We start from the raw sequence: 14,053 nt of genomic DNA on the forward strand, positions 1-14,053 counted from the left end.
GTTTGAAATATATATGCCATATGGGGATTTTACCCCACTCACTGCTGGCTACCTATCAAATTACATTAAGTTACATTAAAATCTCAACGATCCTGTGAGCCATGAGGTCCTTGCCAGTGTCACCCGCGTTCGAGTACCATTAAACCCCAGCTAAAGTGGCTTGGCATGCAGTGCTAGCTAATGAAGATGACTTATGAGGTATTTGGATAGGTGATAGGATAATAGTTATTGAGCAGATGGCAGAAACAGAAACAGAAACACAACACGACTTGAAAAGAGGATGCAGGATGCAGAGATGCGAATGCAGAGATATAGTTAAGCGGACAGCGGAAACGAAGAGTGGCAAAGGAAATCAAAATGAAAAGCGGGAACAGAAACGGAAATGGCAATAGAAACGGAAATGGAAACGAAACGAAAACGGAAACAGAAACCGAAACAGAAACGGAAAACAGAAAACAGAGGTGTACGTACAATGGCGATGTCATGGGCGAACCGCCCAGTTTGACGGGCGGCGGCAGTGGCAACGGCGATGGTGGTGGCTCCTTTACCAGCTGGCCACTGCAATAAGGTAGCGGAAATCGCCAACCGTAAAGACTGCTTGGTTAGATGGTTTTTGGGTTGGTATTGTGGTTCGGTTTTTGGTTGGATTGGTTGGATTTTGTTGGATGTGTGGTGATTGGAATAATACATGATGAGGTTGATTTAGTATCGAAGAGAGAGTAAAACACATAGATAGCAAATGGAGTTTTCTTATTGGTTTTTTTTATGTGTGTGTGTATGTATGTAAGTGACAACAATGATTAAGTGTTAATGTTTTGTCTTTGTACATTTACTGTTTGGCTTATGTAGAGTTCTAAATGAGAAAATAACTGCTGATTTTGTAAAAAGGGAAATTTTTTTAAAATATTCCTTTTACTCAAAAAGTTTAATTTGCTTTATTGAAGCTGGCAAACTGCTGTGATTAAGCAACGTTTTGGTTATTATACTAAACATTAATTTATCATTGTTTGTTAATAAAATTCTAACAAAATTCATGTTATAAAAACTCTTATAAAAACGTTATTTTCTCAAGTACAACTCTAAATCTTTAACTTTTAGCGGCAGCGGGCAGCAGATATCCTAAATGGAGATTTTATATCCCAATTTCTGCAGCCCGGCAGCACTTTAACATATTCATTATTAAAACACACACTTATATAGTATATAACGCAACAATTCTTGTACAATTAGCCAACAAACTAAGGACATGATTTTAAAGCAAAACTGGGTGTATTCGTGTTGAACTAAATTTGTGACTGGGTTTGTGTTGTTCTGTTCTGTTCTTGGAATGACATCATATTGCACTAAAAATTTGATGACAAACGAAAAGGCAAACGCAAAACAACGTATTAACAATTTGGAATTTGAATTTTGATTTGCCTCCCATTTTGGAGATTTGGCGCATAGCTCAGACCGATATCAGGGAATTGCGATTGAACAACAAGGACTTGGGCCGCGCATAAACCCAATTGTACTCGAGGTCCGGACGCCTGTGAGTTCGGCTTTTAATCGCAAATAGGAGCGTGTTGGGGAAAAAAACACAAGCAGAACGCGAAAAGCAAAAATGTTAAATTCGAATCCGTTCTGATTTTTAGTGCAATATTCGTTTTCCAATCAATTAAGGCACACAGAAAAAAATAAGATTTAAGATCTAAGCGATAAGTTCGAGGTTAATTTGATCTCTTTAATTTATCATTGTCATAGTCAAATTTAAAAACTGATTCGATTTTTACATCCTTATCATCGCCAAAATAAAAATGTATTAGCATGACATTTAGGAATTTATTTAAAGTGACTCTTTTTATATTAATTGTTAATATTGTAGTAAAAGAATTCAAAATGATCCTGTATTATTTGCATATGTATTTCCAAAAAAGAAGTAACTATCAAATTTAAAACTAATACTATAGACTTCAACGATTAAAAAGGGAAATTGGATTGAATGATATATTTTTATTGATTTTTAAAAAGCGCAGTAAGATCAATCAAGATTATATGATGACTTATAGCATGAGGCATGTTACAGATCTATTAGAACGTGAATCTAAATCAAATACACCTTTGCTTATATCACTTTTTTTCTGCGTAGAACAAGGACATGGGATAGCAATCGATGGAGCTTACCTGCCCAGCTTGGCCTCGTCGTCGATCTCCGAGGGCGACCGCTTGGCCTTGCGGCACATGGTGGCCATGACGCCCATGTGGACGGTGATGCAGCAGAGGAGGTCCACCACGAACAGGAGCAGGAGAACGCCGCCGAGGGCGATGCCCACGATGGCCGCCGAGGAGAAGACCTGTCGCTCGGCCACCTGGATGACATCGTTTCCTGTGTGGTTTGTATTTTTGTGCGGATCAGAGAGGGTGCAGGCGGGGGAGCGGGTGTGGGTGGGGAAAAACAAGTGTACTCGATTAGTAAGTTGTCAATCAGATCGATTCATATATGGGGGATTGGGGGGTGTTGTTAACTATACGTATCTCTAGGTGGTACGGTGCCAGCACCTGGCTCACTAGCCTAGGAAAATCTCTCCAATTAACGGCTTATCACTTAAAACTCTGTTTTCTTAATCGCTGGTTAATCGTTTAATCGTTTAAACGTATTTTACATTTTTGTGTGTGTATTATTTTGTGGTTGAAATAATTCGGAACTAAGGTTAAACATAACAAAATCATAACAGTTAATTATAATAGTAGTGGCAATCATAACAACCAAAAAAATAAATGAAAATAGGGAAGTACGAAATTAATTTCAAGTTTCACCAATTGACATACCATGAAAAGCATTTTCAAACAAAGCAACAAACTTAGCATTTTTTTCTCCATTGTTTTTTTTTTTTTGGCATATATTTTCAAAGTGGGGGTTTACAAATAAAACATGCAGCCGGGGGGAAAGTGGGGCGGGAAATTGTTTGGGGGCTTTTCGCTCAGCACAGAGAGAGAAAGAGAAAGAGAGAGAGAGAGAGAAAAAGAAGCGGTTCGTTGAAGTGTTTTAGTTTTTTACAAATTGCAAAATACATAAAAAGGCCAATATGCAAAGTATACAAGCAGTGTGAAGCAGTTCAACTTAGGAATACAATTGTTTTTACGATATTTATATGTATGTACATTATGTGTGCGGGAGTGGGGATTATATAGAAGGTAGGGGGAATCGTTTGCCTAGAGTGCTTTGCTTCAGTTTTAAAAACTATACAACATAATCAACAATTGACAATCAACAATAAAGGTTTGTTTTTAACAGATTTCTTTCGTTTTGGGGTTATACAATTTGGTTGGTTGGTTGGTTATATATTGTTCGGCTGTTAGTGTATTCGCTTGGTTCGTGTGCAGTGCAAAAAACTGGTTATAATACATAGATATAGATATAGGCTTTAAACATATCCTTTTTGTTACCTGGAGACATCCAAAATGCTGGTGGCAACCCTGTCCCAAGTTACACACACAAGCACTGCTTTATGTTAAAGGTTTGTCTTTATTACCCAAAATGAACTGCTTAAGTGGTAGGCTTTCCTTTCGTTTCCTTTTACCAATTTCGATATCATTCGTTCGTTTCGTTTTCATTTGCTTACAACATTCAATGACATTATTTTTAAGTGTGATTTGTGAGAACAGTGAAAGTTCCTACTGCTTGCCCAAGGGCGGTAAAAAAAAACACTTTCCCCACTTTCTCAGCAACGTTAGGCGGGCTGCATTATTCACTAACTATATGTGTATACGTATGTATAACTAGATATTGTAAAGGTATAAATTGTTGTTTTTTTTTTCTTTTTTGGATTTACGATATATATTTGGCTAGAAAAATCGATTTCACTTGCTAAAAAAACGTGTATACAGGAATATCGGTTCGTCTAGATCGAGTTGCATTCTAGTTTTGGCTTACTAAACTCTTACTATCAACGAAACGGTTAAAAAACACTCGTGAGCCCTCTTGTGTGTGTGAAAAATTCGTAATCGCACCGCTTTAACTTAGTTAGAGTTACTTATTGTCCCCTCTTAACGTTTACGCGCTCAAAACATAACTGAGACTCGGCTAAAACTGCTTGCAACTGTCTTGAAAACAGTGTTGGAAGAAGCTTTTTGGCTAACTTTAGGTGTTTAAGGTATAGAGTGTAAATGTAATTGTTTTGGTAACTTGTACTCGTATGCACTTGATATTTCATTTATTTCTTATTCTTCTTGTAGAATTTCGCTAAAATTTCTCATATATAAATTTGGTTTAGTTTAATTTTTTCTTTTATTTTTTGTGTCGCTTGGCAGTGTTGTAAAATTCACATTGAACTAAGCGGAACGGGTGTACGAAATAGGAATGTGTTCTATAAATGCTCTCGCTATACACATACAACTAAATAACAACTTAACATTGGCTTAGTAGTTAAACAAGGTAACTAGCGGTTAGACATAGGATATAGGATACATATAAGTACGAATATCAGTTGTGTAAGCAAGTGTTTCGGTTTTGGCATTCCGGTTTCGTTTTTTTTTCTTTTTTTAACTAAGTATTTCTCTTTTTTTCGTTTTCTTTTTGTACAGTAAATGGAATTGTGACCCGCCCTAAGTGGTATATTTATTGATCATATTCTCTACTTGAGCACATATAACGTAATCATGTCCGCTTCTTCATGCTAGTTAAGTGTATGTTTTATTTTATTAATTTGTTTACTGTATTCCTTCATTTAGTTTTTCTTATTATTTACACAATGACACACCAAACGGAAACAAGAGAAAGGAAAACCCATGATAAACGGCCAGCGGAAGGATCCTCCAAGCACTGCTTGTTGTTGGGTGGAAGCAGGAGAAGCGTATCGCAGCTGATGTCGTTTAAGCAGTGCACGTCGTCGGCAGCAAAATCAGCAGCATTGTCGGCAGAGCAGCGCTAAGGGTAAGCAGTTGAACCATGGATGCAGCGCCACTCGGCGAGGGATGGGGATTATCTGTTGGTTTTTTTAATTGTTTGTCGATTTTTTCGGTTTTTGAATGCATTTTAGCATTTTTACAGTTCGATTTTAATTGTTTTTGGTAGTAGGAGTTGTTGTTGTTGTGGTTTTTAGCACACACACACCATAAAAGAGAGAAAAAAAAAGGAAGAAAAAGTGGTAGAAGAAAAAGGAAGAAAAGAAAACACACAAAAGAACATTTCGTTGTTGTTGGTTGGTCTTGATTTTAAGGTTTCTTTGTCTTTTTGGTTTTGTTAACTGAGGAGACGACGACATTGGATCAAACACAATGTGCAAAGTGTGAGTTAGTTGTTGGTTAGTTTGTTTTGTTTGTTTTTGCTTGGCTCGGTTTCGAGTTTGTGTGTGTGTTTGCTCTTAAGTGTTTGTTTCTCCAACAAAAGGACCACGAATGTGTTTGTTAGTTGAGTTATTTTTGTGGTTATTGTTGGTTAGGATAATATCTATGACTAAATGCCTAAAAAGATGCACACACTAAGTCCACAGGTTAGCCAAAAAGATCAAATTTAAGGTTAGAGTTAAGGTTAGGTTTAAAATTGAGGTTATGTCTAGGCAAAAGCGGCAGGGATGGGTAATAATCGGGAATAACGGTACACACAGAGAGAGAGACAGATAAAGAGGGTGACAGCACACACAAACACAAAGGTTTTTTACTAAAACAATCACAATCCAACGGACTACGCACAACAAATAGACTTAAGGCTAACTAAAAATAAGGACAACAAATCGAGGAACAGGGACAACACAGCGAGAGCGAAAGAAAGGTCGACAGTGTTATGTGAGTGAGCGAAAGAGATAGAGAGAGCGAGAGAGAGACAACGCAGGCATAATTGATAATAAAAGAGTACGACAGCAGTTGCAGTAAATTACAGTTTGTTTCATTGGTTTTTTAAATGTTTTATTTGAGAAACTTTTTCTTGTTTTATCGCTTATAATTCAAAAATTTAACTAAAGAAGTAATCGCAGTATACACACAAAATCAAATTAAATCAAATAATAATTGATGTGATAAGAAATAATAATGAAGAACTTTAGTGTGGTAGTATTCCAATTTCAAACAGAAAGATTTTCATCGTGTTTCTTTTTCGTTTTCATTACATACTAGATTTACATTTAACAGGTTTTGTTTTTGTTTCGTCATACGTATTAAAAATATTACAATCGAAAACTGTGATGAATGTAGACACACACAAAAATATAAAATTATAAAATTAGAGTTTTTCTTCTCTTTCATTTTGTGTCACAAAAAATGTAATGTTATGTGTGGTGTTGGTAATTATAATTAAGTAAATGCTTAAGAATGGTAATAAAAAAAAGAACGTAAATTAAGCTAAAATTGAATTTTTATATATATCGTACAACGGCTGACTGACGAGAGTGTGGTGAATTTTGCATTTGAATGCGAAATGTTAATGAATTTTGATTTCAGAGGGACGACAACACGATCTCAAATGAATTGTAATGCTTAGTCAAATGCGTTGCAATACTTTTGCAAGTTATTTTTTGGTGTGAACATTTCGATTGGAATGTATACATAATATTCATAGGTTTATCAATAAAAAGAAATTCAAGGTTAGGATGCTCTAGACGATTCAGAACGCACAAAAACATGCAAAACACAAAATGTTTCAAAACATAAGACAATGAAATTAAGTTATAACGTTGAGCAAATTAAGTTCAAATTCGGGGGAAAGTTGGGTTTGGGTTGTAGGATTTTGGTTTTAGGGGGGTTTATTACTGGGTGGACGTTACACTGAGTGTAGACAACAAACAAAAGTTGAAACGCAATTGAAATAAACACTACAAAAATGTATGCAAATTTTATCGATTATATCTGGGATATATGTATCATATTCATATATATATATATAGAGTAGTAAAAATTATGTCTTTATCTAGATATCATGTATATGATGTCTGTGTGTGAATGGATGTATATATATATATATATATATATATATATAGAGAGAGATTTTTCAGTTATATATGTTTGATGTTTTCAATTCTTTTTTTGCTGGGATCTTGTAGACTCGATACGATTCGATATTTTTCGGATTACTCAATTCGAACGTTCGAAAAGTCAGAAACAATGGGCATGTGATAATTCTGCGTACACATTTTTTAAAAATATTACACGATCTCGTGGACGCTGACTTATAGAGCCCACTGTATCCGACCAATCGATCGAACGATTTGATTTTTCTTTTTTTTTTTAGACTGTTTTTAGTGTTTTTTTTTTTTTTAGACTAACATTGAGGCTAGGACACTAAGTAATGTTATGCTTATTGTGGTGGCCAGCGTTATGATTGTTGTTGTTGCTGTTGTTATCGATGTGATTGTTGTTGTCGATGTGGCTGTTGTTGTTGTTGTTGTTGTGAACAGTCGTTTGTGTAGCGCACCGACACCGGAATTGAATCCGGCCGAATAGAGCAACGTGCCGAGATTGTTATTAGCAGAATCGGACTCACCTCGTGTCGTCTTCATAATGATGGATGCCGGCGACGAGTAGCCGATGGCATTGTGCGCCTTCAGTTCGATGCGGTAGTAGGTGTTGCCCTCCAAATGGGTCATCTCGAACGAAGTGGTCTCGACGACCTCCACACTGTTGCAAGATTTTTCCAGTTCCGTCCATGTGCCGCTGACCTTGATGCCCTGCAAAATGGTTGAAGTCAATTAGTTGCAGAAAAGTATGCAATGGTTCTCAGATGATGGGATTTTCCTTTTTTCCTTACTTATTTCTTACTTCCCTTAGTCATATCAATTTCAATAAGATTTTATTTGTTTTAGGTAATTAATAAATTAAAAAAAAATCTCGAAACATATTTTGATTTCTAAGTTATCAAAATAGTAAGCCAATAAGTAAATAATAAACAATTTTAGTTGTTTTTTGCCAACCTATTCTCACAAAATGCATACCTTTATTACTTTAGCAAGCAATACTAGTGTTTTGTAATTTCTTTAAGCTTTGTTTTTTTTTAAAAACGTTGAATCAAGTTTTCGAACAGAACTATTGAAGAATAGGAACCCTTAATATTGATACCCTAGAATTCCCACTTACCGGGCAGTACTTGATCTGGTACTTGTCAATGGGCTCTCCATTATCAGCGGGTACGCCCCAGCGGAGCTCGAAGTGATCGGAGTAGGGCGAGACCACCACCGGCTCCTCCTTGTCGTGCTGGATGGGATTGTGCAGTGGCTTGGGTTCCTCGGGAGCCGATCGGCGCGGCGTCGACTGCTGCTGATTGACGCCCCAGTTGCCCAGTCCCACCTGGTTGCGGGCGGCAAATCGGAAACTGTACTCCGTCTGTGGACGCAGTCCCTCCACAATGTACGGCGAATCCGGTGTCCAACTGCGATTGAAGGCCGACGACCAGTCCGGATTCAAGGCCTCCTTGTACTGCACACTGAATGCCAAAATGGGCAGACCCAATTCGGTTGGCGGACCGCGAATATCGAAGGTCATTGTGGTGGCGGTCAGTTGGCTGGGTTTCGCTTCCGAAACGAAATCGGGCACACGTGCCTCCTTCAGCTGCATATCGTGCTCGGCGGATCCATGGATATTGGTGGCGATGCACTTGTAGCCCGTGTAATACTGTCTGGTGACCGGGTGGACAATCAAATCGCTGCGAGGACCAGTGCCCACAATCTTCAGGTTGGTGTCGAACTGATCCTTGATCTTGCGGCCATTGAAGTACCATTCAATGGTGGCATTCGGGATGCCCATGGCCAGGCAGCTGAGATTCGCCTTGCGCTGTTCCCACGAGAAAACCGGCGGCAGATCCTTCATGTGGCTAAAGTCCGGAGCGAATTCCACCGTGATGTGTCCGGTTTTGAAGGCATCGGATCCCTTGTTCCGGGCAATACACTGGTACAGGCCATCGTCGGCTCGTTCGGCTTTGGCGATGCGAAGGGTGCCGGTGCTCTCGCCACGTTCCTCGTCGAAGTCGGTCTCCAAATTGATGCGCGGATCGTCATCCTGCTGGCCACTGGTGTACTCCTCCTCGGATCCCCAGCGACGGAAGGTGATCGCCGGTGCAGGACGTCCCTTGGCGCGGCAGGTGATGGCAACCTCCTTGGTCCTCGAACCAGTCACATTGTACAGCTCATAGATGTGCGGACGAACCAGGACATTCAGCTTGGTCTTCTGATCGACCACGCCGGCCTTGTTCTTCGCCAAGCAAGTGTAGGTGCCATAATCCTCCTGGCTGACGGAGCTAATCGTGACCAGGCCCGTCTGGGGATTCACCTGGAAGCGATCGGCGGTGGCCACATTCAATTGGGTGGCATCGCGAATCCAACTGATCTCCGGAACTGGCTTTCCCGTCGCCGTGCAGTTGGCAGCAAAGGATTTACCCTCGATGGCCTCCAGATTGACGGGCAGCGATACGATCACCGGCTGGATGAAGACCTCCACGCGAATGGTGCGTTCCAAAAGCTCTCCGGTTTCGATTACGGCCGCACGGCAGGTGTAGATTCCCTCGTCACTCTCCTGAACATTGCGGATGAGCAGGCCATTGGTTTGGACCACGTACTTCTCATTGGTGGTGCGGATCTGTGGGTGGAATTTGCAAGTCAGTGATATACTTATGCATTAGGGGTTCATTTTAATTACCGGATCGCCGTTGCGCAGCCAGTCGATGGTCGGATTGGGATCGGCCTTAACTTCACACATCACCACATAGTCCTGTCCCAAAGTGGGATACTGGCTCTCGGGGGCATTTGTCCAGGTAATGGCCACTGTAAGAGTGACAAGAAAAAAGGTTTATGTGTTATGTATACACTTTGCCAAAAACCACATGTTTGCTAAAATAAAGTCTTTTTGGTTGCCTAAAAATTAAAATTTAAAATCCGAAACCCCAAGAAATATTCGAGCCACATGTTGACTTGGTATAATTTTATAAAAAATAGTACTTTTATTATTTAGTTTTGTACTTAAATACCAATTTAAGAGTTTCTAAATTCATAACATCACAAATTCATACAAAAGTTAATGAATTTTCCAAGATCTCTTTAAAATATCAATAGCCTAAAAAGAACCCTAATAATTTATAAACTAATTATCTAAATAAGTGTAATTCCCGTTTTCCTTTGCTTGATTCAAAAGACACCTTTCTGCTGTTATTTTGTAGACAGTAAGGCGATTGCCAGTTGCCCAAGGATAAAGGTCCTTAAGTCCTGCGACAAACAAATTCTTGGGCTAGGTGTGCGCAAATTGTTTGATTTTGCTTCGCATTCATTTACACAGCACACAGACAGAGGCAAAAAAAATAAAAGAAAATGGAATCGGAATCGGAGGCCATGGAAAAATGCAAGCCAAGCAGGACACTATTTTTCTGGTCATGTTGACAATCCAAGCGAAGCTGTACGTGGCGTATACGTAATATAATTTTAAACAAACTGTCGGGCACATAAAAGCAATTCAAGCATCAAGCGCAAAGTCCAAGACATATTCCCGCCTCAAACCAACCCCCCCTTTTTAAGGGTCACTAACGAGCTGGAAAAGGGGCCAGATGGACGCCACTGCCTGGCTACCAATAAATCTCCACTGCCAAGATGACTTGGAAATTGAAAATGGACAAAAAAAAAAGAGCAAGCAAAATAGTAGTAGTACATTGCAAAAGTGAAATTCCTAAATCAAATACTTGCTAGCACAGTGCCAAGTGTTAGCGACAACAACAACAAAATAAACAGGGGCGCCCCTCTCCCCCTTTAAAAAAAAAGGGGAGCTATTGAAACGTTCTAGGTGTTTGCAAATCAAAGCTCAGGTCCAAAATAAAAGTCAAGGCGTGAAGCGGAAGAGTTGTTTAAACCTAGAAAATAATCAAAAGGCCTGAAAGAAAAAAAGGAAGTCCCAAAGGTAAATTACAGGTACAGTTGTGCTCAATAGGCAAAGGAGTGAGAGTGAAAGGATAGAAAGAGTTGGCAGCCTAAAGAAGAATTGTTAACTGATTTCTTTTTATATATATTTGGTAGCTGGACAATGCAGTAGATACGGATAAAAAAGCTTTTTCATTACATTTACAAGTTATATACCCTACATATAAAGTACAGTTGTGCTCAATCGATAGTTCTTCATCAGGCATTAAAATAGTTATCCGTTAATTTGTTCTACAATTCCTACATTTAAAGTACGTTTTCACCTTTTTAGTTATTTTTTCCAATATATAGATAATCCTCCATAATAGTGTATTTGAAATACCATGCCAATCAGTACATAAAATCCACCTGTCTGTTGATTTTCTTTTTATATATTTTATGCCCTCAACTCTGCCAATGTAAATCTGGCTTAGGTTTTGCGCCTTTTCCAAAGGAGAAGAGAGGACGAAACCCGTTTGTCAACGCCTTTCAGGTGTTAATGGATCCCACAACCGCCTTAAATATGGCATCATATTTTGCATTTGAAAAGGCAATCTTCGCCAAAAAGCTGTTACCCATCTTTGGCAGCCTTTCAATTCCATCATGTGTGTGTGTGTGTGTGGCTCAAATATTTACAGTTTATTTAAAAATCAGTGTAATAACAAGTCATCTCTGTCTGTCGGCCAGCTGTCAAGCTTTCACATACCAGGACCATATATATACGATGTATAATACTATATATATATAGATATATATATATATATATATATGGGATGTCCGGCGAATTCGGTTTTTGGCCAAAGCCAAAGCCAAAGCCAAAATAACGGAAAGTTGTGTTAAAAACATTTTCTATTTGCAGTTTTTTATTGGCAGTGTCTAGGTCTGGATGTCCTGAATCCTCCTTCTTCGCCCTGCTTTCCTTTTTTCCTTTACCTTTTTTTTTTTGCGCACCCACACAACATATAAAATAAATAAAAACTTGCTGCTCCTGTCATTTCCCCTGCTTTTGCCCAGGATTTTTGCCAGGATATTCCCTGCTCTTTTCAGTTTGCCTGCATTGTCGTGGCGTGTGAGATTTTGTTGTTCAAACACTTTTCGCTAGCTGCGTTCGTTTCTGACGTCTGATGGGCAGGCAGCCCGGCACACACAGATAGATATGGTTTATACTCGCCCAAACTCCGCAGAACGGAGAGGAAAAAAGATGAACTAGTTTACGATTTCATTATTAGTTTGAACAAGGACAAGCCGGAGTCCTGCAGTCCAGGAGCCCGGATCCGGAGTTTTCTTTGCCGGAGCACCGAACACGACTCACAACTTATTGAAAAAGTTGCTGCAACAACTTATTAAAAAAAAAAAAATGGACCAAAATAATGGATAACGGAAGAGGGAACTGCAATTTGATTTGGGGGCCTGGAATGGCAATGGGCTCAAATTAAGGTCCCAGCAAGTGATAATAATATATAACAGATTGTTGCCAATGAAGAGATTAAATTGAGGGGATTTTGTTTAACCATTGAGTACGAATATTCGATGCAATTTCCTCATTTATTTTGTAATTTAAATACCACACTTGCATCATTGTATGATGAGTTATGTAAAGAGATACTGCTGAGAATGTTTAAAGGTTACCTAAGTTTTAAGTTAATTTTATCTGTCTTTGTACTTCAAATTTAATTCATAACTAAGCAGTCTGAAAATCAATCAATATTAAGCACACAGTAGTCATTAATAAAATTCCTGGAATGCAACAATTCTAGAAATGTTACTTGGCAAGTAAAGTCTAAGAGGTTGACACACAAATCTCAATTAATTTAAATGCTAATTGATCTGCATCAGAGCTGAAAAGCGTGCTATAAATCCTTGTTTATTTGCCGACTGTCGAGTAGTTCTGTTTAACAAAATGTACAAATTGCAGACACAATGCACCAAGTTTGCAGTCGCCGGAAAAGAGGAACTAGCTAATTGGGCAGCCAAGCCAGATAAATCGAAGTATAAACATATGTATTTATCAAGTGCAAACACTCTCTAATGCCTCCAATCAACATTATTAGTGGCAATTACATGGCCAACAATGCAAAGGATGTCGACCATTATCGGTTAGCAGATTGAGTCGTATTTATCTACATTTAGTATGTATGTATACGAATAAATATTAAAATAATGCACTGCCTTTATTCTTTGGCCTGATACGATTTAATACCTTTAATTGCGAATTGCACAAGATAACTTAAAGCGCTACGCAAAACGGAAGTAGATTCTATTCTGCAGTTACTTTCAATGTATTTTGTGCGTCTGTTGCTGCTGTCGCTTTTCTGACGGAAGTTTGTTTTGAGCATATGCATTTATTAAAAGCATAAATATTGAAATATTAAGCTGTGACTGGCACAAACAACGGTATGTAAATATGCCACACCCGTCGCCTCCCCTTTTCGAATTCCCGCTCATGTGTACGTTGTTTTCCTACACTGAAAGTGTAGAATTAGGAGTGTTCACACCTTAATGTTCATTTTAATTTAATCAAGATATACATATAAATATATAAAAATATATACGGTTAAAATAAACCAATTTAGAAAAAGAGTTAATTTAACTGCAAGACTAGGACTGATTGTGTTTTGTTATTATGTTTGTAGAAATGTAATTTTATGCTTCTGATACATTGTCTTTTGAAGTTACATGTGTTTTGATTTCATTCTGGGTAAATCTCAGATTTTCATTAGACTGTTCTCCCAGTGTAGGAAAAGTAAATCTAGCAATTTGCCTTCAGCTCTCTGACTGTCTCTGTCGCAGTGTGTCTGCTTATTTGCTTAACTAAATGCAACTTGTGAGTTGTCAACACAATGCCAGTTACTTCTATAGACCCCCAAACCCCCGTCCCCTTTGCTCCTCCACATCCTGGCCACATCCTTCGCCGAAATCCTTAAGTTGCTCCTTGTTGGTGTTGATAACTAACTGGTGTTAGGCTGTATATTTGAATGCTGGTCAACCTGGTTTCTATCGCCATATCTCGAGGGAAAAGAGGATTAAACAAGCTTTGCCCGAACATTCCGACCGCAGAGTTGGAGAGCTCCTAAAGTTACATGTATGTTTTGGCATTTGACAACACTCACTGACGCTGACCAACACAGATGTCCTGGAATTTAGGCAACACTGGTGGTTGTGTACGAAATGGAGAGGCCAAGTCAAACAGTTCGATTGACTTTGATTCGAAT

The 14,053-nt window shown here is 38.7% G+C and overlaps 1 protein-coding gene across 8 annotated transcripts in view; it reads right to left on the reverse strand.

Annotated features, from left to right (window-relative positions):
- Positions 1-14,053, reverse strand: part of LOC108045327 (fasciclin-2) — a 71,917-nt gene that overhangs the window by 3,605 nt on the left and 54,259 nt on the right. For 2 of the 8 annotated variants that reach the window (XM_044461128.1, XM_044461126.1), the window contains 5 exons: positions 9,598-9,722; positions 8,044-9,537; positions 7,454-7,637; positions 2,164-2,365; positions 472-558 (listed from right to left, as the gene is read on the reverse strand). In XM_044461128.1, the coding sequence (XP_044317063.1) occupies positions 472-558; positions 2,164-2,365; positions 7,454-7,637; positions 8,044-9,537; positions 9,598-9,722 (2,092 nt within the window). Of the gene's footprint in view, positions 1-471; positions 595-2,163; positions 2,366-3,015; positions 4,965-7,453; positions 7,638-8,043; positions 9,538-9,597; positions 9,723-14,053 lie in introns of those variants that run through there. The other 6 variants (XM_044461127.1, XM_044461125.1, XM_017124613.1 and 3 more) reach the window with 3 other exon arrangements.

The sequence above is a fragment of the Drosophila rhopaloa genome, unplaced genomic scaffold (genome assembly GCF_018152115.1).
Source record: "Drosophila rhopaloa isolate 14029-0021.01 unplaced genomic scaffold, ASM1815211v1 contig_3, whole genome shotgun sequence".
Classification (NCBI taxonomy): Eukaryota; Metazoa; Arthropoda; class Insecta; order Diptera; family Drosophilidae; genus Drosophila; species Drosophila rhopaloa.